The sequence below is a fragment of the Anopheles maculipalpis genome, chromosome 3RL, assembly GCF_943734695.1.
Source record: "Anopheles maculipalpis chromosome 3RL, idAnoMacuDA_375_x, whole genome shotgun sequence".
Lineage (NCBI taxonomy): Eukaryota > Metazoa > Arthropoda > Insecta > Diptera > Culicidae > Anopheles > Anopheles maculipalpis.
This window is the reverse complement of record NC_064872.1, coordinates 43152291-43174777: the sequence shown is the minus strand read 5'-3', so window position 1 is coordinate 43174777 and position 22487 is coordinate 43152291. Positions and strand designations below refer to the sequence as shown.

General features: G+C 45.3%; 7 protein-coding genes across 7 annotated transcripts; 4 read left to right on the top strand and 3 right to left on the bottom strand.

The window, feature by feature from the left end:
- Positions 1 to 462: 462 nt before the first annotated feature.
- Positions 463 to 5873, bottom strand: LOC126563851 (regulatory-associated protein of mTOR). Its single transcript, XM_050220627.1, has 2 exons — positions 2874 to 5873; positions 463 to 1605 (listed from the first exon to the last, which is right to left on the bottom strand). Exons 1-2 carry the CDS (start codon positions 5846 to 5848, stop codon positions 483 to 485), a joined length of 4098 nt encoding a protein of 1365 aa, XP_050076584.1. The 5' UTR covers positions 5849 to 5873; the 3' UTR covers positions 463 to 482.
- A 4004-nt stretch (positions 5874 to 9877) lies between these two features.
- Positions 9878 to 10870, top strand: LOC126565234 (mediator of RNA polymerase II transcription subunit 6). The gene is made up of 3 exons (XM_050222392.1): positions 9878 to 10086; positions 10165 to 10445; positions 10520 to 10870. The coding sequence occupies exons 1-3, from the start codon at positions 9887 to 9889 to the stop codon at positions 10843 to 10845; spliced, it is 807 nt and encodes a 268-aa protein (XP_050078349.1). The 5' UTR covers positions 9878 to 9886; the 3' UTR covers positions 10846 to 10870.
- A 15-nt stretch (positions 10871 to 10885) lies between these two features.
- On the bottom strand, positions 10886 to 11856 carry LOC126565895 (spindle and kinetochore-associated protein 1-like). The gene is made up of 3 exons (XM_050223104.1): positions 11512 to 11856; positions 11134 to 11449; positions 10886 to 11061 (listed from the first exon to the last, which is right to left on the bottom strand). Exons 1-3 carry the CDS (start codon positions 11854 to 11856, stop codon positions 10904 to 10906), a joined length of 819 nt encoding a protein of 272 aa, XP_050079061.1. The 3' UTR covers positions 10886 to 10903.
- Positions 11857 to 12856: 1000 nt separating this feature from the next.
- On the top strand, positions 12857 to 14177 carry LOC126564822 (uncharacterized). The gene is made up of 2 exons (XM_050221937.1): positions 12857 to 13378; positions 13517 to 14177. The coding sequence occupies exons 1-2, from the start codon at positions 12857 to 12859 to the stop codon at positions 14174 to 14176; spliced, it is 1182 nt and encodes a 393-aa protein (XP_050077894.1). The 3' UTR covers position 14177.
- A 232-nt stretch (positions 14178 to 14409) lies between these two features.
- LOC126560632 (tektin-4) lies at positions 14410 to 16327 on the top strand. The gene is made up of 6 exons (XM_050216589.1): positions 14410 to 14481; positions 14557 to 14631; positions 14718 to 15219; positions 15295 to 15589; positions 15663 to 15885; positions 15957 to 16327. Exons 1-6 carry the CDS (start codon positions 14410 to 14412, stop codon positions 16323 to 16325), a joined length of 1536 nt encoding a protein of 511 aa, XP_050072546.1. The 3' UTR covers positions 16326 to 16327.
- Positions 16328 to 16420: 93 nt separating this feature from the next.
- LOC126565742 (uncharacterized) lies at positions 16421 to 16556 on the bottom strand. The gene has a single exon (XM_050222949.1). It carries the CDS (start codon positions 16530 to 16532, stop codon positions 16422 to 16424), a length of 111 nt encoding a protein of 36 aa, XP_050078906.1. The 5' UTR covers positions 16533 to 16556; the 3' UTR covers position 16421.
- Positions 16557 to 20347: 3791 nt separating this feature from the next.
- On the top strand, positions 20348 to 22228 carry LOC126564381 (dendritic arbor reduction protein 1). Its single transcript, XM_050221412.1, has one exon. The coding sequence runs from the start codon at positions 20358 to 20360 to the stop codon at positions 22155 to 22157; it is 1800 nt and encodes a 599-aa protein (XP_050077369.1). The 5' UTR covers positions 20348 to 20357; the 3' UTR covers positions 22158 to 22228.
- The last annotated feature ends 259 nt before the right edge of the window (positions 22229 to 22487 follow it).

Genomic DNA, 22487 nt, shown 5'->3' with positions numbered 1-22487 from the left:
TTCTTTTTTTATCATCTTTGCTTCTGGTTTGCTTTCTAAGCGAATGTTTTGTCGTACACATTGGGTTTTGAAAATTAAAAAAAAAACACATTTTACATGGCTCTAGCAATAGCAAATAGCGACTGGGAACGATCCGATGAAACGTTTTGTTTGCTCTTGCGATTCTGATTCCGTAAACCAATAGAGCAAATGTGTTCCAGAGCATGTCAATAGATGCTCGTGCGACCACCAGTTGATTTGAGTTTGGGCAACACGTTATCTGCAACGATGAAGGATAGGTTAGATGGTATCAATCTTATAACAGTTCTTTTCCTTTCCATCCGTCATTTTACCTGCTAGTGTCGTTGTCATACAGCCTATAGGTGTGAGGTTTCCGGGAATTGCGTATGCATCCGAAAGCAAATTATACGCGCCGATATTAAAGCAATGTTTTGTTTTTGTGTACTTTTTTTCAATTTCTACGCGTTAGCCATCATTATTTCCTATGGCACAAGCACCGCCGCTGTATTGTCGTTGTATCCGGCCGCCAGGTTTAGTTTATACTTGTGGAAGGACAGACAGGACGCTACGCCCTTCCTCGGCGCCATAAATCCTTCGTTGCTACGCCCCGAACTAAGAACCACACCATCAAGTCCGTAGATGGTGATTTGACTTGTCGCACAGGCCAGAATGTCTGCACTAGTGTGTATGGCCATCGCCGACACGTCCGTTCCGGCGACCCACTGGTGAAACGAAGAGTACGCTTTCCGTATATCGTACAAACGGACGCACGCATCCACACCGGCCGTTACTAACGATTCACAATCATCCCGCATACAGATGGCTAACACCGGGTTGATGTTTTCCCTTATCGTCGCACATCTGGCCTCGGCCGGCGGACAGCGACGATCGAATATGCGCACACTTCCATCGTAAAACCCAGCCGCCAATAAACCGTTCGGAGCGCATGACATCTTCAGTACGGCCGTATCGGAACCACTCGGAATATCACAGATACGCATCTCCCGCTCAGCATCCCACAGACGTATGTACTTTGCTTCGCCCGCTGCCATTATCGTTTGGGAGCGCTGGTGCCATGCAAGTATTAGGCCACCCGGCCCTGCATTGCCACCGTGCGCTATTGGGGCCGGTTCCGTACAGCTTACCTTTGCTGCGCTCGATGTATTGAAGTCTAGTAAACCGTGCCAGGCGGACAGTAACTGGGTTTCGTCACTGATCTCTTTTGGCCGCCACAACCGTATCGTGCTATCGCTGTATCCGGCCATTATCACACCGACATCGTGTGCGTTCAGGAACTCCAATGAAGTGACGGCCAATGCCGCCTGGCCACCCATGCCAGCGGATACAGATGTTTCCCCCGAGGGCTTCAGCTGGTGCGGAAACGATAGTGGTTGTTGTGACTGGGACAACGATGGGTGGTGTTGCTCAAGAAACATGATCGATTGATTGATTAGCCGGTGCGATCCTTGATGCTGCAGGGACTGGTAGCCGCCACTGTTGCTGCAGGCGCTGGCCAGACTGTTGGTGCTATCGTAAATGGATTGTCTTTGGGGTGTAAGGGTGTGCGTCACTTCCGTGCTCGTATTCACTACAATTACTCGATCCCTGGGAAATACGAAACAACAATAACAGAGTACAGAGGTGGTTACAATCAGATTCTATTCGCTCTTATGATGCACTACTATATCCATTCATATTCAAAAATATAGTGTTTTTATTTTATTCATTTAATTTTTAACCAAACCCTTAATTAAGTTTTAACTCCGATCCGACATTCGTTTTCAACAAACAACGAATTTTGGCACTATACAGACGTATTTTATAGTTATTATGAATTATGAATTATCTTTTTTTTACGTCCTCATCGATGCATCCTGCAATGTATCGTCTTTTGACCGATCATGTTTATTGCACCAAGAAAGTACCTTGAAGATAGTTAAGCCAAGAAGAACAACAAAACAGCTTCTCTTCTTCTTCTTGGCTTAACGACCTCTAAGGTCATTGCCGGCCATCGAATGCCTTGCTAGACTTGACGATACTACGTTGTCGGATAGTCAGTCCTTATTGAGGGGGGGGGGGGGGGGGGGGTGGACGGGTAGGCTCCGCCGCCCCGGTGGTATAGCGGTACAGTACAGCTAGTATAGCTCAATCAATACAATACAGATAAATTTTACATTCACTTAGGGGACATTGGCAAATAGACTATGGAATGTTACAATCAGCAGTGATTTAAGGAAGCACTAACTAACTAACTAATTGTTTTAACTAATTTTTGCAACTATACCGTTCAAATATTATGATAAGGCGTGCTAATATAAACAAACTAATTTAATGTAATTTTTTTAATGTTACAATTTTAACAGGAGAGGACCAAAAATACGGTTAAAATTACACAGCAGATTGCAAAGTTCGACAGTCTATTTGCAAATGTACCCTAACGGAATGCTAAATTCCACTGATTGCTAAGCTTCGCAAGGAGCTTGCAATTTTCCACTGTCTATTTGAAAACTTCTAACCGAACATGCCCGGGATAAGGCAAAAAACAGGGATGAAATGCCCCGTTAATATAGTTTATAAAAACCAGTCAACAAATGCGCTGTTGGAAATGCGGCGTAGTTCGCCATACTTGAAATAAATTAAAAAATCATGAGTTGAATTTCAAGATTTTTTAGTACAAATTTCGCCCACTCCGCTTTCTCTTCCATCAAGAATGAAGTCCCCGCACCCTTCCCTCTGGGGAAGAAATTCCCCTAACCGTTATAAATGGTCGGTCTATGAAATATACGGAGGCGAACAGAGTTTGTTTACTCTCTCGCCCGTAATGGAATGTCAGATGAATCACGATCGTTCGCAAACTACCCTCACACACTTACTTGTAGGCAAATGCCACCTGCTCATCGTACGGGTTCAGCTTGATGATCGTCGGTGCGTGCTGCGTACGACAGGACCAGCTCTGCACATCCAACCGCTTGAAGATTGCCTTCTTCCGCTGCAAACGCCCTTCGGCCCGTACCTCTTTGTTGCGCAACCAGCGCGATTTACGGAGGAGAAACTCGTACGAATTGTGATCCGTACCTGCCACGCTCGTTTCCTGCATACGCTTCGATGGCTGGGCAAAGAAGCTTACCGACCATTCAATGAATTGTGTCGATACGATTGGTTTCAGCGGTGTCGCAGCAGCGGACGACGATGCTGCAGGCGGCAGCATGCTGTGGGACACCGTCGTTAGCGGGTGGTAAGTTGCTTTATCCTGCCCGTCCGTACAGTCCGTCGCTGGGCTATCGTGTACCGCATGGATGCGCTTTTTCATTGCTAGCGGCGTTTGTTGATTAGTGAGCCGATGTTGATGGTTTCCTGTACCGTTGTCGGTCGATACATGCATGCCACCGCCATGTGTTGGTGGTGATTCACCGGCCAAAAAACCGACCCGAGTATTGGGTGACGGTGGTAAGCTGACGCTGCTGGCACCACTACTATGATGATAGTAGCCCTTCTCACAGACCGTCACCTCTTTCGCACTGTCGGCACGTACGTAATCGACCACCTTTTGTGCCATCGTGGCTACCTCCGGGAAGGGATCTTTCGACAGCGCAATGAACCCGCTCCAGAGCTTCTGAAAGAATCCAACGACGGATTTGCCTGCGCCGAGAATGTTGCTGGTGCTGGAAACGCGCTTCATCGGGTTAGTGATGCTACGTTCGGGGCTGTCCAGCTGCAAGAAGGTACTGGCGAACTGCGTCTCGAAGAACAGTACCATCCACTGGAGCGCCGCTATCAGCTCCATTCGCACGAGCGGACTCATATCGTTGCTAACCGTCATAAACAGGTGCATGGCTGTGGAACGGTCAATGTTGTTTGCGTGATCGGACCGCTGCTTTACCGAGCTGATAAACGTCCCCAGTGCGTAGACGGCAGCAGCGCGAACTTCTGGATACGGATCGCTTAGCAACGGGTAAAGCTTTTCGTTCGCATTGTCCCGCACACCAGACCAGCGTGCCTGCTCATAGTTTTGCCACAAATGTCCCAAACAGATCGCCAACCATTGCCGCAGCAACGGGTTACTATCGTCATTTAGCTGGTCAAGACAGATGGAAACAAGTTGACCCTGCAGCGCACTCGACTGTCCGTTCGGGAAGTTGTGCACAATGCTCGCAAGCACAAAGGCAGCGTACGTTCGGTGGTTGCCCTTAAACGGTTGTCCGCCCGGGTTTGTGTCTTGCAGGGCGGCAAGGAAATACTTATGACCCTGCTCCCGGATTAGATCGATCTGGCACGTTCCATCTACTGCGACAATTTTCGCCCAAATGAACACTAGACAGGGGCGCAACTCTTTCGCCGAACTTTGTAACAGTTTCAGCACGTACGGAAAGATGCCTACACTAAGCGCCAGATTCACCGCCCACGGTCCCAAATCGACAAAGTGTCCCAGCAACTCCAAGGCACGCAAACGGTGAACCTGCGACAGTAGCACCTGCAGCACGATCGGCAACTGTTCCGGTGGGCTACGCTGTTCCGTACTACCCTCCAGCCACACCTGAAACGCCGTTAGCTGTTCCTCGAAAAACGGCGAATGCTGGAATGGTTTGCCCTTCTCCAGAATGTCCGGCAGCTGGGCAAGCGCTTGATCGAGCGCTAAATCCCAAGCCGACCACATCGGATGCCGGTAGCTCGGAGGTAATGCCGGACTCGATATCGGTGTACAATCGTACGCACGCAGGATACGCTCGGCAAGCAGGAAGTTGCGAAACAGGCTTGCGACAAGCAAATCCTGACGGAACAGCTTCTGGAACAGTTCCGGTCTTAAGGTGTTCCACGCGATCGTGTCCGTAATGGCGGTAAAGATCCAGTTAAGCTCACCCATCATTGTGCGCCGATCGTTCAGTTGGCCGGGAATCTTTTCGATCAGCTCTTCCGTCACTTCCGGCACGAGCTGAGAGGTGGATTGTAGCGTAAACCATCGTAGCGCCATTTTGACCGGTGTTGTAAGGCAAGCGGTAAATAAATCAGCAGGAAGGTTTGGATTCATTGGTAGCAACTGATCGGCGGCACACGCTGCCAGCTGGATACAGTTCCGGTACGTCGTCGTGCCAGCCGCTCCGGCCGAAGGTGAAGGTGATACCCGACTACTGTCTTCTCCGGACTGCTGCAGATCGCCACCAGTAGTGTGCTGCTGCCCCGCCGTACTACCGCTTCGGTTTCGCATTTGCTCCATTTCACTTTCGTGCTGTTCGGCGAACGTGTTGAAGCTGTTCACGATGATGCCAGCGTTCGAGCAATCGTACACGTAGATCGACGGCGCACCCATCCACGTCTGCAGATCGTAGATCGACAGTGGGATGTACTGTGTGAACGTTCGGTTAAACACCCATATTTCACCGTTCGCAGTCGGGCGCGGCACACCGTGACCGTTGTAGTGGAACAACACTCGCTCCTCCTTCGCATTCCGGCGGAGCGAAGTGCACAGCTTCTTAACGTCCTCCATGGTCGGGTCTAGGGAGTGCCGGTAGCGGGCACGAGGCTGCCACCGTTCGTACTGCTTCTGCAGCTGGTAACTGATCATTTCCAACGCTTTCCCAGCGGAGTAGGACGCCGGATTGATCCAACATTCGACGCGCGCACATTTGTCGATCTTTACCACGTCGGGCGGATCGACGCCAATGTTTAAACATAGTACAAGCGCTACGCTGACCGTTTTCATACGATCCCGTACGCGCCAACTTTGCGTCGTACAGTTGATGCCGACTATCTTGTCCAGGTGGCGCTCGCAGTTGAAACAGATCGGCAACAAAGCATCATCCTCATCTTCCGCATCGTTCGAATCCTTCGATTGTTCCGTAGTTTCAATCATTGCTTTTCATGCCTTTTTTGGCTCGGCTTGGTAGGAGTGATAATTTAGCACGGTGCGATAATGTTGCCACCAGGGCACAGGGGTCTACAAAGAAAAGGAAATAAGTACGGATGGTTAGGTACAGTTTAACACAGTATTCCAGGTCATTTTTGAATATGAAGGGAGATTTTTTCTTATATAAAATACTATTTCAACATTAGAAATTTTGAATTTTGAAATTTCCGTGGAATGCAGATGACCTCAAAATCTTTCATTGCGTCTCTTCTATCTATAATTGCATGATCCTGCAAAACCTTATAGATTCTTTTTCCTCTTGGTGTTCTAATAATTTCCTATCACTTTGTCCTGACAAATGTCCTAGTATGTCGAATTCTCGTTCCTCCTCGCCTATCTTTTGCCATTACTCCCTAAATTATCGTACGATTAATTGTGTTTCTACTTCATAAGATCGTGGGTTGGGTGACCAAGTACAGCAATTCGTCTTTCAATGTTCATATCGAGGTCTTCTGCAGATCTGCAATTAGAATCAAAGCACTCATTTGTAGACTTCAATGGTGTCAACTGTCTTAAAAATTTCAGTCTTGTGCGTTCTCGGTTGGAACATGCATGTGCGAGTTTGTTATCCCGTATCATCCTTGGATTTCGTAAATTGAGAAAATTAAACGCTGCTTTGGCATAACTGCGGTGAAATGTCTGTTGGATCGCTCGAGAGCTCCTCTTCCGCCCTTTGCCGTTCGATGCCAAATCTTGGATCCAAAGACACGCTAGACATCAGGCATACTAGCGCTTAAGCAATATATCTTGCTAGCTTTATCCTCTTACGTCAGTTTTTTCTTATGCTTCTGCCCGCAACATTAGAACTCGTCTGCTTCATTGTAGTCAAACGAACTTATGGGTGGTGTGAGTACTAGTCGGTGTGGAGAATGAGTGAGTAGAATCCGAAACGATGCGAATCATTATTCTTGAGGTAGAGATAGTGAATTTACATAAAAAAGTGTGCACTAAAGTAAAGTAACCTTAGAAAAGTCATATGAGCGCATTTTGTTGATTGCAATCCACACGTATCCTGCATGTGATACTTGTTCCCTCACACTTACTGAATGCACATATCTCTAATTCACATGGCAAACCCCAATTTAATGTCGTTCTCTATCCCATAGTTCGAGTTAACAACAATTGCACTTGTTAGAGATTAAAACATGAATAAAACAATCTCAATAATTTCAGATCAAAATCGCTCGAAAGTGTAGTGTCATAGTGAAATAGGAAGATAATTGAATAGTGAAATAGGAAGACTCATTAATACCAAAGAGCCGTATAGGGAGTCCAAACTGCGAATTCGTACATCAGAATCGTTTTGAGAAGACAACAGGGCTTCCTCGGAGTTCAAACAGGGCAGGGCTTCTACAGGGCTTCCTCAGAGAAATAGACAAAAGCGCATCATATGGCTTTGAATATTGTAAAATACTTTGCAAACAAAGCATAGTTTTACAATGTACGTATATCTCTCACCTCTTGGACATACTGGTAAGTTTCACATTTGTGCAAAGAAATTGTGATTTATGTCGGAATTGGCGACCGCCGGGGATTTCGCTTAGAATGAAAGAATGAGGAATTATTTCGGGATACCTCTTCAATACTTTACACCTATAACAACCTCATCCAAAGATATTCAGACATAGCTTTGGACATAGTTACAAAGAAGAGTTAAACCAAGCACATTTCGCCTGGTTTTGTTCTTGATTTAAATTTATGCATATATCTGTCCCATCGTGATTTGCTTGAAAGAGCATGCAGAGCTCGCTCACCGTCGTTGATATGCGATTTTTTTGGTTTTTAGGGACGTCAGAAAACTGTGCAAAAACCTTTCTTGTTTCCTTTCGCTGGAATAAACAAGCCGTTTAGTACAAATTATTCGCCTAAGTAAATGAAAATGATTAATTTACCAATTTAGTATTCACAACCCACCATATAATACATACCTTAATAGTTCTGCAAAAACGAATAATGCCGCTAAGAATGCCGAATAAATCGCTTCCCTTTTACTTGTTGTTATCAATTGTGTTGCAGATTGCGCCACAGCCCAACTGTTGGTTCCACTGCTTATCTCTCTTGACGGACGACTTCACATCCAATGCGTTCACGGTGCTGTTAGAGTTGGAAGATTGCCACCTCATGTGCGACACCACGGTGACAATCTAATAAACATTCCGCACCGTCCAGCTTCACTGCTTCATTTCTTGTAGATTTTTATGCTTCTCTTATGTACTTGCTTGTGACGAATTTCTGCTGTTCCACTCGCAGGAACGTTGCTATGAGACTTGTGTTTGTTTTGTATTTTGATCACATCACATGTGGTGCGCAAATGGAATGGGGCACGGTCGATACGTAAACCTATTTTACCACACGCACGCACGGCGTAATTTTATGCCTTCCCTCACTAGATGAAGGTAGTACGGATGTACATTGATCAATTGATCACAGTGGGAACGTTTGTTCTAATGGATTCCGTAGCACTTTTTAAAAATAACTAAAGATTTAATTACCGGGCACAGGTATAAACGCAAATTACTAAAATTCGCATAATCTAGTGCTCCTCTCTCTTCGGACAACATAGGAGGTTAGAAATCACACGCTTTTTCGTTTTATTGCTGACATTTTCTTTTTTTCCCAACCAACAGTGCAGTATGCGTCGAGCTGAATTGTCAATTCCGATGCTAAAGGATGCGTTCCACCTAGAAGTGTTTTTGTTTCAAGCGTTTTAGCGTGGTTGGACCCTTTCAGGTATCGATTTGTTGTCCGGCAATGTTGTGAAATTCTTGTGTCACGAGCTTTTCGGCATTCTTAAAAGCATAGTTTTGCAAAGTGAATGCTCGAATGGTAACTATTTTCTATTTACGGGCCGTGGGCCAAGGGAGACTTCTGGTTTATGCCACAACCCAAGCATTGTCGCGTAAACTTTTCATCGATTGATTTTTAAGTAGAAAAACAACACTAAAGGAAAACGAATTCATTGTATAAATATAAATAATGTTTCGCGTTGACAGTCTGAAGGTGAGGCGACAGCGACGCCGATCTTCACGCAGTGGGGCCGGGGTTCTAATCCGATCCGAACCGTTCCTCCGTAGTGAGGACTGACTATCCAACTTCGTGGTATCAATAAGTCTAGTAAGTGACTAGTTAGTCGGCTTGACCAGCGGGTCGTTAACTCAAGATGACAACGACATGTTGACAAATTGTTTAGTCAAATTTTGAGATGAAGTTTAAGTTAAAGGGGCTACATACTGGCATCCAATAGAGGTATGTTGGTAGGCACCAAGGTCTATGGAAAATATACAGGTCTTATAATAGCCATTGATTAGATTCGCCTCTCGGCTTCCCTTTTTCACAGGCGTATGACCTTGGTTATGTATCGGAGGTTTATTGATTAAGGTACAAACGGTATAAATCCTTTAAACGCCAGTGTTTGGCGTTCAATTTCACACTATCAACATCTACGTAACCCTACATGTAGCTTATACCGACAATTGCTTGAAGATTTCAATATATTTATCATACATACAACAGCAAAACTGTTCGGACGCCCATCTCTTATTTTATTTTTCACTGTTATTCCAAGAGATAGGAGACCTGTACATGTACACGTGCCAAATAGATTGCGAAGCGTTTCTTGCATATTTTGTTTCTTGGGATGCTTCGAATGCTACGAATACAACGGGTTCTGGTTATGCGGTGCAACTGGCACCGTATGAGCTAGCAATCGATCACACTAGAATCAATGAAACGGCTATAATTCCGTGGAATTTCAAGCGCTAGAACAGAAGAACGTCTTCCTAACCCAATGAAATGTTTTTTTGTGAAAAGCTAGTGTCAACTTGTAATTCCTGTAAAAAGAGAAATTCACAAACATGAAACTTAAGACACGGAAGTATAAACACGTTTCAGGAAAAAAGAAAAAGAAAAAAACAAACGTAAACACCTCTCGCACCCTTGATTATTGTTTTCCACACGTAAATATCGCTAGTTACCCTATTCACGATGAATCCTGGAAGGTTGGGACTTACGCCTCTAGTGCAAGAGAATCCGCTATGGATTTCGTGGCACGACTCAAACTGGATACCGGTGCTAAATCCTGGCAACGTGATGGATTACTTTTCGGAGAAATCGAATCCATTTTATGATCGAACTTGTAACAACGAAATCGTGAGAATGCAGCGGCAAAGCTTAGAGCTTCTAAAGTATGGCCAGCGGCAACGCGCAGTTCCTAGTGGTATCACCGTACCATTACTTACAAACATATAATTGTCCAATTACAGCAACATGACTGGTGTAGAATATATTCCCCTGCACGTCCAGGATCCGATACTGTACGTCATTCGAAAGCAGCATCGACATTCTCCGACCGAGGCTACACCGATGGCCGATTACTACATCATTGCTGGTACAGTGTACCAGGCTCCAGATCTGGCCAGCGTTTTTAACTCGCGAATACTTTCCACTGTGCATCACTTGCAAACAGCGTTCGACGAAGCCAGCTCGTACTCTCGTTATCATCCGAGCAAAGGATATTCGTGGGATTTCTCTTCAAACAAAGCCAGTAAGTGCAATTGCTAAATTTGGCATTTGGGGGTATTTGCAGAAAATAATTTTCTATTGGCCTTTACGTTTCAGTTGCCGAAAAGACGAAGACACAAACCAAGAAGGAAGCTCCGGTGAAGGAAGAACCGAGCTCAATCTTTCAACGCCAACGGGTGGACATGTTGTTGGGCGATTTGCTCCGAAAGTTTCCTCTCCCTTTGCCGCAAGTAACAAACAATCCTGCAGGCGTTAATTCTTCCGATGGGAATAGCGCAAACAACAATATTGGCAGTGTGGCTGGAGACACCGACCACGCCGGTTCGGATCATGCCATGATCAAACAAGAACCGGCCGATAGTATCGGCGGTGGTCGGGGAAGCAGTACCGATATGCCACCGGAAAAGAAAATGAAATTATAATCCTATTTATGTATCATAAGCTCAATACATATGTCAATAAAGCCCTCTGAGAATGGTTTTATTTGCTGTAAATCCATAGGAAGTACATTGTGCCTTCCGAGCGCACTTCTCGCAGAATGTGAAGATGTCGAAGCATTTGAAGCTTTGCATAGCTTTTCTTGTCTAAAGCTTTACCAGATTTGCGAGATAAGTCTTCTTGCGTGATGAATTTTTCGTCTGTGAAGGACACATATTGGTAAAGTATGTTATGTCGAGTTTTCAAGCGTGTCAAATGGTAGTTACACTTACCGGGAAAGTTGGCCTGTTGGCTGTTGTATTCCTTCCAAATGTTCAAATCATGCTGATTTACGAGAGCCTTGCGATGTTTGTACATTAGCGTATATTTTTCCTCAAAGCATTTAATGACGTCACACTCGAGAAACTGTTTCAATTCGGACAGTTGCATCCGTCCCTTCAAATACTTGGGAATCGTTTCAAACTCTTCCTCCGTGATTTCCGCCTCAAAGTCATAGAAGTGAATGTTTCTTGGTTTTGAACGTGACGCGAAAGGAGATTTGGAGTAATCCAGCAGATGCATTTTCGAGGGATTCGTTTCGTTTTGAAGCTGGAAATTGGGCACCATTAAAAACAGATTCTCTTTTCTTAGTACGTAATCGTACAACTTACCTCCTTTAGTGGCATCGGTTGTTTCGACCCGAAAGGCTGGAGAGCAGGTTTAACATTTTCATTTTGTTCCACGTTTGTTCCCACTTCTAGCAGGTGAAGCATAAGCAGCTCATTTCGTCGCATTTTCTGCATTATTTCAATAAACTGCGAACACACATCCTTGCGATCGATTTCTAGATATTCTTTGGTGCTTTTTAACTTCTCGGCCGCGCTACCCACTTCTTCCTTCAATCCGCGCAAGTCTTCCGCCACGAACGCTTTGCATTTGTATATGTTAAGAAATAGTTCAATTCTTTGCATAGTCTCGAGTTGTTTTTGAAAAATGTTTTCCAAAGTTTGGTCCATTTTCGTTCACTTGCGTTCTACACTACACCGTTTGTTTGTGTTCGAAATTGTAACTGCAAATCGTTGTTGCGCTTGGTGGTTGACAGTTTAGCTTTTTAAGCACGAAGTCGTTCATATTATGGCATATGGGGAAATTCGAGGGGTTATTTTTTCTTTCGTTTTTATTGTTGATTTAAATCTACCGTTCCCTTTCGCGATTTGTATACATTTGAAATTGAAATAATATCATGAACAATTAGTGATCAAAGTGAAATAACAGAGTTCTAGAGATTTTTTTATTTGCGTTTATTTTAAAATAATAAAAAAAATTACCAAAAATTCGTACGCAATGGAAACATTTTATTTCAGCCATCAAATTACTGCACCTAATGTACTTTCTTCACCGGACTGAATTACAAATGAAGCATATTAGTTTGCTACTGTGTTTTTCTTTAAATTGAGCATTGAACAATTTAATATTCCAAAAAAGCATACACATATAGTATTCACTTCCTTGAGCTTCGCGTGGCATTCAATACGTTACAATGTTTGTAGCCCACGAGCTCCATCGTGCGTTATGCAAATAGACGCAAAAGCTTGCAATGCGCTGCACATACACAACTCATGCCGAATGCACTGATGCACCGAGCCGAACTGTAATCATTTGCCCTATTTTTAAACACTCTAAACCACGGTTTTCTGTGTTTGTTAAATAAAAGATGTGTGTTTGTAAACGAATCATTTAGCAGTACGTAATGCTCTGCTGTACGCCTCGCTTTCACGGTATTTGCATGGGTGGGCGTGTGAGTGAAGGAAAAATACTGGCTAGTGAAATACGATTGTAGTGGAATCAATCGTGATCATCCCATCTAGTTACCGCGCAACGTTGGTCTCTCACAGCCTATTGCGACGAACGTTTTCATTCGACGTTGTGCAGTGCAATCAATCGGCAGCACGTTGTGGTTGAGAATATTCCGTAGTACCATTTGGCCTCGTTTGCTTTACTAGGAAAAGTCGAGAAATGACTTCAAAATCTGCTTTCAATTGCCGTTCCCGTACACACGGCTCTAATCACAGAGAAAGTAGTAAAGTTTTTGAAATTGAACAATGCATGTACAATTTATCAGAGGACTTTTTCCGCCAGACCACACTGCGAGAGCCTGAAGTACCGATGGCAAGCGATGCCGGAGTAGAAGTAGTTGCACTGCCGGAAACGGATTCCTGCGACACGGAAACAATGGCACATACCGTGCACCATCTAGAGGATATCCTTAGCCGTCCGATCTCCGATGAATTGCTGAGAAAAGTGTGCTTCAGCGAAATGTTGCTCGTGTGCGATGGCAACGAGACCAGCATTGTTGGCGGGGCCGCCATCAACGTGAGCTTGATAGCGGAAGAAGTGTTGGCAGCATTTTCCAGTACGAGACTTACATTCCTAGGACATTCTACGGCCGAAAGTGAGCTGATGTCATTTGCGGACAGAAACTGTCGCCCGCTGCAGGAGCGAAAATGTGAAACGTTGTTTACCGGTTCATCCAGGCAGGTGGGTTTTGGGTGGGTTAGTAGGCGTAGGCGGTTGGGCAGCTGTTGCTTCGCGTGATCGTGTGATAATTAACACATCGCATTACCTCTAGCAACTACGTCAAACTTACGTATTATTTTGAATATCTTTTTTTAATAGGAGAAACAAATACAACTCTACTTTGATGAGGCACACAACGTCACAGCTTACCGGCAGGAGAGTAATGGGTTGCACACTGAAAGCTTTCATGGGACACTTTCCGGGTCGGAAAGGAACGCAGCAGATGGTACCGACACGAGACAGACCATTTTACCCGATGGGTTGCAATTGCTATTGCTGCGCTATTTAGTGTTGAGCAATTTCGTCGGCGAAGTCTGTAGCCAAACGGTCGATGTTCAGGGCAGAGTTGGAAATTGTGTTCATAAAATTGGAGCTGCGGTTCCAAACCCGCAATCGCGACGACAGTGTAACGCATCCGAAGCGGTAAAAGAAGTTCGAAAAACAACTTGGTACCCGGACAACACGGTACCGGAAGAAAGCGTATCACATTACGATTCAAAAACTGGCCGGCTATTAAGGCATGGTTGGAATGGTTCAAACTATATGCTTATTGCGAACCCTCTTGGAAAGGCATCACCCGCTGGGGTGTCGGACCTCGAACTGAGCATGCGCAATTACGTACAAGCATTGTCAGGATTTATAAAAAATCGAGCCTCTGTGAAGGAATTCATGGACGATGTGCATTGCTCCGTGAAAGAAATGGATCGGTGTAAGAATATTGTAAATCCTGTATTAATTGATATAATAAATGAGATTTGAATGTATATGAAACATTCATAAAAAACATGCATATCGTTACTGCGACGAACCGTGGTAAAATTAATTAGGATACCGTTGTCTAGCAACGTTCCGTTGCCCTAGTGACGCTATTCTAGCAACGCAATGTTTGATTATTGGAGCATATTCTTCATTACAATTTTAGGCAAGCAATGAGCCGCTGTGCAGGTTATTTTAAAAAGAATTAACGAATAAAATTGCAGTAAAAGATAGCAATGGCTCAACTCAACTGTCCACCCTGTACGCCGTGCGCTTCCGTGTGTATTGAACATCAACCGATTCAAACAGTAAGTCACGATAATTCCCATTATACGTTATCACCATCAGAATCGATAGTAAAATCCGGTTTACACATTTCGTAGGAAACTTCCGTCGATAATCCGTTTCATAAACCCAGGGAACCAACGGATGCGGACATTCATGCATACCAGCAAGAGGTATATTATATTCGATCTTTCCATACCCTAATGCATGGTTCATGGCCATTTCTTCAAAACTCGATCTTTTTTTCGGTCTAACTTAGCTGCAAACGAGTCCCGTCGGATTGCCTGCGAGTGATCCACCTCCGTACCTTCCGCAACGGGTCGGTAATTCGGACGGGTATCCTTTGGCGAAACCGATGGGACCGATTGGTCCTTGGGCGACAGGCCGAGTCGATTGGGGCGCACTTTCCGGTCAAACCGGAACACGTCCCGTGGTCAATCAGTACTCAATTACGCGCTACAGCGTAGACGAATGGCGCCAGCGGAATGCGAACATGATAAATGCATGCGAATCCACTGTCGACCAAAGCGTGCAGGTGGAAAATGCAAGCAAAAATACCATCATCCGTACGTACGCTATAGCGGACAAGACGCAAACGGATTGCACACACAGTTTGCACGTGCGGGCCAAAAATATTGACAATTTAAAATGTGAACTGAATCGCGCCATTTCTAGCATGCAGGAAGAAATTGCAGCCCTGGAACGACAACGGCGACGTTTGAAGCAGTCACTAGCCGTACTTCGTATGCCAGAAGCTATCGGTAGGATGCCGCGCGTGCGCGCGTTTAGGAAATACAAATAATCTATAGAAGTCTAAACGGATCATTTAATTCTAGCGAACGAATGTTTGGAACGCCGTACAGGACGCCCGGACACGGAGCTGATTCGCGATCGACCGGAAGAAGAACTGATACAAGAGATCAGTTTGATTTCAGAGATTAAAGCGATTCTACTTCAGACGCTTGCCAACATTGAGCAACAACAGAGCGATAACCGGGCCGTACGGCAGCGGATGGAATTTGATTGGAGCGAGAAAAAGGTGGCTCACGAAAACGATGCCATTAATTGCAATCTTCGCAACCAGTCAACGAACACGTTGTTCAAACCCGGTGCTACCAGATGCTCGAATGAGTAACGACGCTTAGAACGTTAGAATGCACGTGTAAGCCTCTTTCTAATTGCACTACGCTTTGCGCTTTTCTAGGCAATCGACAGAAATTTATTGGGAAAAATTTACACGTGAAACGCTAGACTTGTACCAGAACTGTCGTCATAAATCGGAACAGTTACGGAATACACTGGATGCGATACTTTCGAACGCTGCTAGAGATTTGCGTACACAGGCCGATAGTGTGGAGCGAGCACTAGCTACGCGTATCTCATGCATGGAAGAAATACGAGAAAAACTAGAGATAGATCTTCGGACGGTATGCATATCACCTCCAACAACACCATACTCCATGACGATGCATCATGCTTCCATCTCATCCCGTTACAGATTTTGCAGCGTTTGGCCGACACCGAAATACAAATCGAAAAGCTAAGAGTAGCCATAAGAAACATGGATTACTCAATGATGGTTGTGCAAACGCGTCTCGATAATCGTAACCAACGTCCGAGAGTGGAAAACTGTCGAGATCAGCCGCAAAATTTACTGATTGCCGAGGTTAAGTCGCTTGAGGTGGGAACTTCAGCGATGAACGCTCAGCTCAAACAGGAGGAGGACGTAAAGCAAGAGCTTGTCAACCGTCGCAATGAGTTGGAACGGGAAATCATGCTAAAGCGGCGCACTATCGCAATCGATCGAGACCGGTGCCAGCTGCTGCGGTCGCATTTTCCATCATCCACTGCTTTGAGTGGTTACTGAATCGGAACTGTCTTCCGGACAGGTCGCCATCGTTGCCGTACATATGGTAATCACATTTTATTTGTGCCCTCTTTACTGCCAACACTTCTTGCGCACTTAATTATTCACAAACAACTCCCAGCCCATCCACTGCACGAGTTTGAATGCTAAATATACGGGAATGAGCGTTAGCGAGATGTACACGTAATAACTGGTATCTTCCTCCATCGGAAGGACATACTGATCAGATGAAACGGAGGCGGACTGTGTTGCTTTTTTACGTATGGATGTGCTGATGAGTGTCGCTTGAGTTACATCTCACGTGGCTTTCATGCTGAAAGTATAACAAATCAGAAGCCTTATGTTGAAATGTTTTATCTAGAAGTTTCATGGGTTGATTACCAGAAAGAGAAGCTTAACTTTGAAGCTAAATTCTCTAATTTACGCCAATTCCAGCAACTCGGAAAGAAACCAAAACACCACAATATCAACAAATCCGATGTCAAACTTCGGGGAGAAACGTCAAAACGTCGTTCTGTCGTAATGTAGGCTACCCAACTAGCTTTGTTGAGGCAGGGTTCGTCGTCTTGAACTAATCCTATCGAAATGAACAGTGTGGGTATAATGTACAGGTGGACTTATTCCTAACGATTTGACAACCACCGTTTAAAAAAGTTTAAATGGTTTGGCAGTTCGAAATACCGTTACTTTATAGTGTGTTTGTGTATCGCTGAAGAAGGTACAGAGACCCACTTTGGTACTGGTGTAAAGGTACACATGTAAACCGTACCTCGAAATGTCTAATGGCCTGTTGAAATGAGCTATAAGCTCACCTGTATATTATAACCACTTTGCAGCCGGCGACGCAGATGACTGATCGGGGATGTGACAGTTAGAACCGGCAGATTGAGGAGTTGAGCTGCTAAATACGAATAATACACACATAGTTTTGAATATACACAGTTAACCAGAAAATAATTATCAACAACTCGCTGTGCTTTGAATTCCAAAACAATTTTCAAAACTCTGATCTGAATCACAAAACAGTTTTAGAACCCTTTGCGTGTCGAATCTTTCTGTCGATTAGCACATCACACAGAATGAGTTTTGTTTAAAAAACACCCAACGCTTTCAACGCCCATAGAGTTGAATAAATTCCTTGCGATTTGAATCCCAAATGAACTGTTAAAACTCTTTGAGATTGGAATCCTTCCGATGACTAGCAGCTCACTCAGAGCGAGTTTAATAATAATAATTATAACGATTCTCATAAGAGTTGGAAAAACTCTTTGCGATTTCGAATCCCAAATGTGAGTTTTATAAACTCTTTGCGAAGAGTTTGTTCAATTCATTCGTTTGAAAGATTTAAATCATTCATTCACTCTTACACTCTTTGGCCCGGGGCCAAACACAACCGAAAGAGTCTGAAACGAATTCATATTTGACTGTAATAACACTTCCCTGGTTGTGATGTAAAACAATGAATTATTTTTCGTTTTTTTTTTTTGTTACTATTAATACTATTAACTATTTTGATACTATTAACCAAATTCCTATACTTTATGATAAAATACATTCTTTGGAAGGTTTGATGGTTTCGCCAGAAGCCCGCAAGAACAGCGAAACAAAGCGAAACAGTCAAAGAAGCATTACGTTTCGGTCTGTTTCGCTTGTGTGTTCCCCCGGCCTTAAATATATCTTCACGAAACAAAATAATTGCGATCTGTTAGTCATGAAACAGTACGAAACATATCACAAATTAGCGAACATCGAGACATAGTTGTATGCCGTGCAACATCTGCAATTTATAGTTTCTGGCTAAACAAGAATGATTTAATGACTCTTCAATGGTTTACAGAGTATCGTCTACCAGCTTCATGAACAATCTGTACGATAATTAAACAATTTTTACAAAATATAATAACTTTGTTGACATCACAATCGAGTTGATACAATCCTTAGGCGACACACGACCGAAACAATCCGAAACGAAACATCAAATTTGACAGTAAATAACGCTCTTCCCTGATTGTGGTACAAAACAATTAATTATTTTTCTATGTTTTTGGATACTATTAACCTCGTTACTGTGCTTTATGATGAAATAAATTCTTTGTAAGTTCTGATTGTTTCGGTCAAACCCGCAAGAACAGCGAAACAAAGCGAAATACTCAAAGAAGCGTTACAAAGCGTTATACTTGGATGTTTCGTTTCGGTCTGTTTCGGTTGTGTGTGGCCCCGGCCTCAAAACTAGACGCAATGCCATTTGTCCATCATTTGACAGAAGCAGTTACGGGTACCACAGAAAGGGTGCAAAGTGATAGCTACGGGGACGCCAACTGACAGCTATAAGAACAAAGAAAATCGGTGGTTATCAAAAATCCCTGGGATTTGTAGCTTGCGTGTGGAAGAGGCTTTAAACCCGCCATTGCCATCTAGCTCGTTATTCCGGCATCTTGGTTCATTTGTTGCTCTAAAAAAAAGAAGATAAACAATTGTATTTAAAAAGATAGATGGCAGTTGTGTTTGAAATGGTAAATTAACTTTAACAGTGAAAATGTGCTACTATTTTGCACTACGATAATACAAACCTCTCAGATGTATCATTTGAAGCAGCAGTTACAGTATGTCAACAGCACAAACACATCTGATTGAATGCACTCGCGTTTTTGAAGCTGTGACGTAAATATTACCATTAGCAAGTTTTGGACAACGACTTCGCCAACGATTCTTACAGCACAGAAACAACCCGGTACGGGAGAAAGTTTTTACATCCATTGGCATGGAAATGAGACAAGCGAACTGGAAAGGAAAACAAACCACACGCCACAGTGAAGGTATTCCGCTTCCGTAGTAGGCGAGAGCGAATAACGCGCATGTCCGCTACTGATCTCTGTTTGCCGTCCCAGTTTCCATCTTCCTCACCTTTGTCCACCACCTTTTCAATCGATGAATCGGTATTATAAGCTAATGTAGCACGCTCCTCCCCGTACGCTGGCAATGGTGGTTCGCAGTGGGCGGAGCAACAGATATGTGTTGAAAAATTCGCATGTTCCGCGAAATCGGCGCACGAGCTCACAAATGCCGGCAGATTCTATTTGTTGCTGAGTGCGAACGGATGCACATCATCGCTTTCGGGGTGCAGTGCATGTAACCAGGCGTGGAATTTTGGTTGTTACGGACGGAAGGAAGGGCATCATTTGAAGATTAATTTCTCCGCGGTTGATAAGCATGTGGATAAAACAAAATAATCCGTAATTATCCTGTAACTTTGTTTAATGGTGAAAATATTAGTCGTCGGAAGTGTTCTGTGGTGGATTGGTGGATGAAATAACTTCACACTTATGCAACCGAACGACGGATGGATGAATCACGTGTTTGAAGCAGTCTACTTCAATTGCGAGAAAGTGGAGAAAGCAGTGGCGCGCGTTCAGTGAGGTGGTGCAGTTTTTAAACAAAATTAAACAAAAACCGTAGAAACCGTCTTCTTGAGCCAAAGAAGTGCCGTTCTAAATATCGCAAAAGCTGTTGCCAGTGTTGCCCGACCACCGCAGGACCGGTTGCTGTCCACCGTCCGTGTTGTTGTTTCCGTGTGTATCGTATTTGTTTTCGCAGGAAGAAGAAACAAAGTAGAGCCAAGTGCCATTGTGCCTGGGAAGGGAGTCGCGCAAGGAAAAAGGGAAAGCTGTCGCCGACGTCGATCGTGACAGCGCGAATGGCAAAAAAGTGAGCCGAGTGTATGGGGGCTTGTGTTTCCTTTTCCAAAAGTTTTTCTTTTTTGTTAAGCACAAATCTTCACAAACAGACCTGGGCGAATGGGACCTGGGAGTGTTCCAGTAGGTACGACTTTGGGACCCGTTAATGTCGGTCAGTGCTTCCGTGGAGACTGTGTGCCCACACGATGAAGTTTAGTCTTTCGTACTGAGCCTACTTGATGTGAGTGGACCGTAACGTGTGGTGATCGCGTGTGGTGATTTTGCGGACGATACTTCAGACGGGAAGAAGTGATCAAATATTAGGCAACAACACAAAACAGTGGTGGTTTTACATTCTATGCGACACCAGATCGACGGAACAAAAACATCTTTTATGAAACTGCCATTCGACCGTCTGGCTAGAGTGATGAATCTGGAAGAGCCCAGCTTCGGCGACAACTACATACAGGAGTTTGTGTTGGAACATCTGGACCACGACACGGGTCCGAATGTGAAGCGAGAGGACACTAGCCCCTCGGCTGTCCTCGGCAATGGTGCGGGCTCAAAGCATCTCTGGAACGGTACCACGATGGACGAGAACGGTGGGATCGTGCCGATACGGTTGAAAGCGGTCAGCAACGGTGGGCCCGGCGGTGGCTGGCATCTGGAGGATGCCCGCAAGCTACACGCCTGCTCACCCGGTCCCGGTGATCTTTTCACACACGTCGGTGCACCAACGCATGGTCAACCGATGCTGTTTAATCCACCGCTCAGTGGCGTTCCATCCACCCCGCCCGAAACGCCACCAGTTATTGGTTCTCCAAACTCGTCGGGTGGTGCTGGCGGTATTAACGGTGTGGTGACCAGTGGTGGAGGTTATGTTGGGGGTGCGTACTATGGCACCCGATCCCAGACAGGGTTGGTCGAGGAGATGATGTTCCTGCCCCAGACGATGCGTGGAGAGCAACCGCTCGATCTTCGGCCACTGCACTGTTCCATAGGGCCGGAAGGTGATTGGATCGATCGTAAGGAGTATGCCAGTGTGTTGGCAGTTTCTAATGGACAAGGGGGCCAGAACGGTATGCTCGGAGGGGGTGGCGTTGGTGGTGCAACCGGTGGGAATGGTAGTGTCGGAACTGTGGGTAATACGGGTGTGAGTGGAGGCGGTGGAGTAGTTGGAGGTGGATTCCAGCATCATCATCACCATATCACCGCGGCCCAACTAGAGTTCGGACCGCTCAACATGCACAGCGTTTCGCATCAACATCCGCACCACCATCACTCCCATCATCACCATGCCTTGCACACGAACCGGCCACACTCGGTTAGCTCGACCAGCTCCACCATTTCACCCCGCAACGGCACCAGCAGCAGCGGAGGAGGAAGCTGCTACAATGGTTTAGGAGGTTCCGGTTCCGGCAATGGACTTTCGTCCGAGGACATTATCAACGATGAGCTTCTGATGACGCTTTCGGTGCGCGAACTGAACAAGCGTCTGCACGGGTGTCCCCGGGATCAGGTCGTACGGTTGAAGCAGAAGCGACGCACACTGAAAAATCGGGGATACGCGCAGAACTGTCGTTCGAAGCGGTTGCAGCAGCGGCACGATCTCGAGATCACCAACCGCCATCTGCATCATGAGATGCAACAGATGAAGGTGGAGCTGGCCAAGATAAAGCAGGAGCGGGACGAACTCATCCAGACGCTGCAGATGCACCAGCGCGACCAGCATGGCCCGGGTAGCGTGTTGCAGCAGCAGCAGCAGCAGCAACATCAACAACATCAGCAGGCCCACCACAAACAGCAACACCAACAAGCGCAACAGCAACACCAACATCAACAACAGCAGCATCAGCAGCATCAGCAGCAGCAACAGCATCAACACTATCAGCAGCAGTCTCGTCAACAGCAGCAGCAACAGCAGCAACAACATCATCTTCATCATCAGCAGCAACAGCACTTGGGTTCATCGCAACACGCCCAAGGTGCTTGTGGTGGAAGTGCGCCAAGTGGTGGTGCCACCGGAAGTGGCAGTGGTGCTGGAGGAGGCGGTAGTGGCGGAGGTGGAGGTGCCAGTGGGGGTGTTGGTGCGGGGTTAGTTTCCTCGGTGAAGCAGCTGATCGCTGAGAGTGTCACGTCGCAGGAATACTACGTATGACGCCAGACGTCGCTCGGTAATCATCAAACACCCTCGTGGGTTGGGCGCTACGCCTGTTAATTCCGAGCAGCAGTGGGACTGTGAGTGATAGTGCGGGGGACAACGTAAACTGTAAATAGTAGACCTTAGTTGCACGCCTGCACACGGTGCAGGCGGTGTGTGTTGGGAAACTATCGAGACGAGGCGGGTGCGAACAGGTGTTGTAATCGTTTCTGTTTTTGTATTTTGCACTTCTTATCAGTTGGAGATGAATATGCAATTGTTTTGGAGTTTTCTTAAAATTACGTTTGATCCTAAGCGTTTTAGAAACTGGTACAATATCTGTTATTG

Bases quoted from the DNA above. Each gene is read 5' to 3' on its own strand.
- LOC126565895 (XM_050223104.1), bottom strand. From the start codon at position 11,856: ATGGACCAAACTTTGGAAAACATTTTTCAAAAACAACTCGAGACTATG. The intron at 11,450-11,511 runs GTAAGTTGTACG...CCCAATTTCCAG, and splicing joins AACCGATGCCACTAAAGGAG to CTTCAAAACGAAACGAATCC. The intron at 11,062-11,133 runs GTAAGTGTAACT...TGTCCTTCACAG, and splicing joins CCAACAGGCCAACTTTCCCG to ACGAAAAATTCATCACGCAA.
- LOC126560632 (XM_050216589.1), top strand. From the start codon at position 14,410: ATGGCTCAACTCAACTGTCCACCCTGTACGCCGTGCGCTTCCGTGTGT. The intron at 14,632-14,717 runs GTATATTATATT...GGTCTAACTTAG, and splicing joins TTCATGCATACCAGCAAGAG to CTGCAAACGAGTCCCGTCGG. The intron at 15,886-15,956 runs GTATGCATATCA...ATCCCGTTACAG, and splicing joins TAGAGATAGATCTTCGGACG to ATTTTGCAGCGTTTGGCCGA.
- LOC126564381 (XM_050221412.1), top strand. From the start codon at position 20,358: ATGCGACACCAGATCGACGGAACAAAAACATCTTTTATGAAACTGCCA.
- LOC126565234 (XM_050222392.1), top strand. From the start codon at position 9,887: ATGAATCCTGGAAGGTTGGGACTTACGCCTCTAGTGCAAGAGAATCCG. The intron at 10,087-10,164 runs GTATGGCCAGCG...GTCCAATTACAG, and splicing joins CAAAGCTTAGAGCTTCTAAA to CAACATGACTGGTGTAGAAT. The intron at 10,446-10,519 runs GTAAGTGCAATT...TTTACGTTTCAG, and splicing joins TTTCTCTTCAAACAAAGCCA to TTGCCGAAAAGACGAAGACA.
- LOC126565742 (XM_050222949.1), bottom strand. From the start codon at position 16,532: ATGGAGGAAGATACCAGTTATTACGTGTACATCTCGCTAACGCTCATT.
- LOC126564822 (XM_050221937.1), top strand. From the start codon at position 12,857: ATGACTTCAAAATCTGCTTTCAATTGCCGTTCCCGTACACACGGCTCT. The intron at 13,379-13,516 runs GTGGGTTTTGGG...TTTTTTTAATAG, and splicing joins TTACCGGTTCATCCAGGCAG to GAGAAACAAATACAACTCTA.
- LOC126563851 (XM_050220627.1), bottom strand. From the start codon at position 5,848: ATGATTGAAACTACGGAACAATCGAAGGATTCGAACGATGCGGAAGAT. The intron at 1,606-2,873 runs GTAAGTGTGTGA...CGTATTTCCCAG, and splicing joins CAGGTGGCATTTGCCTACAA to GGATCGAGTAATTGTAGTGA.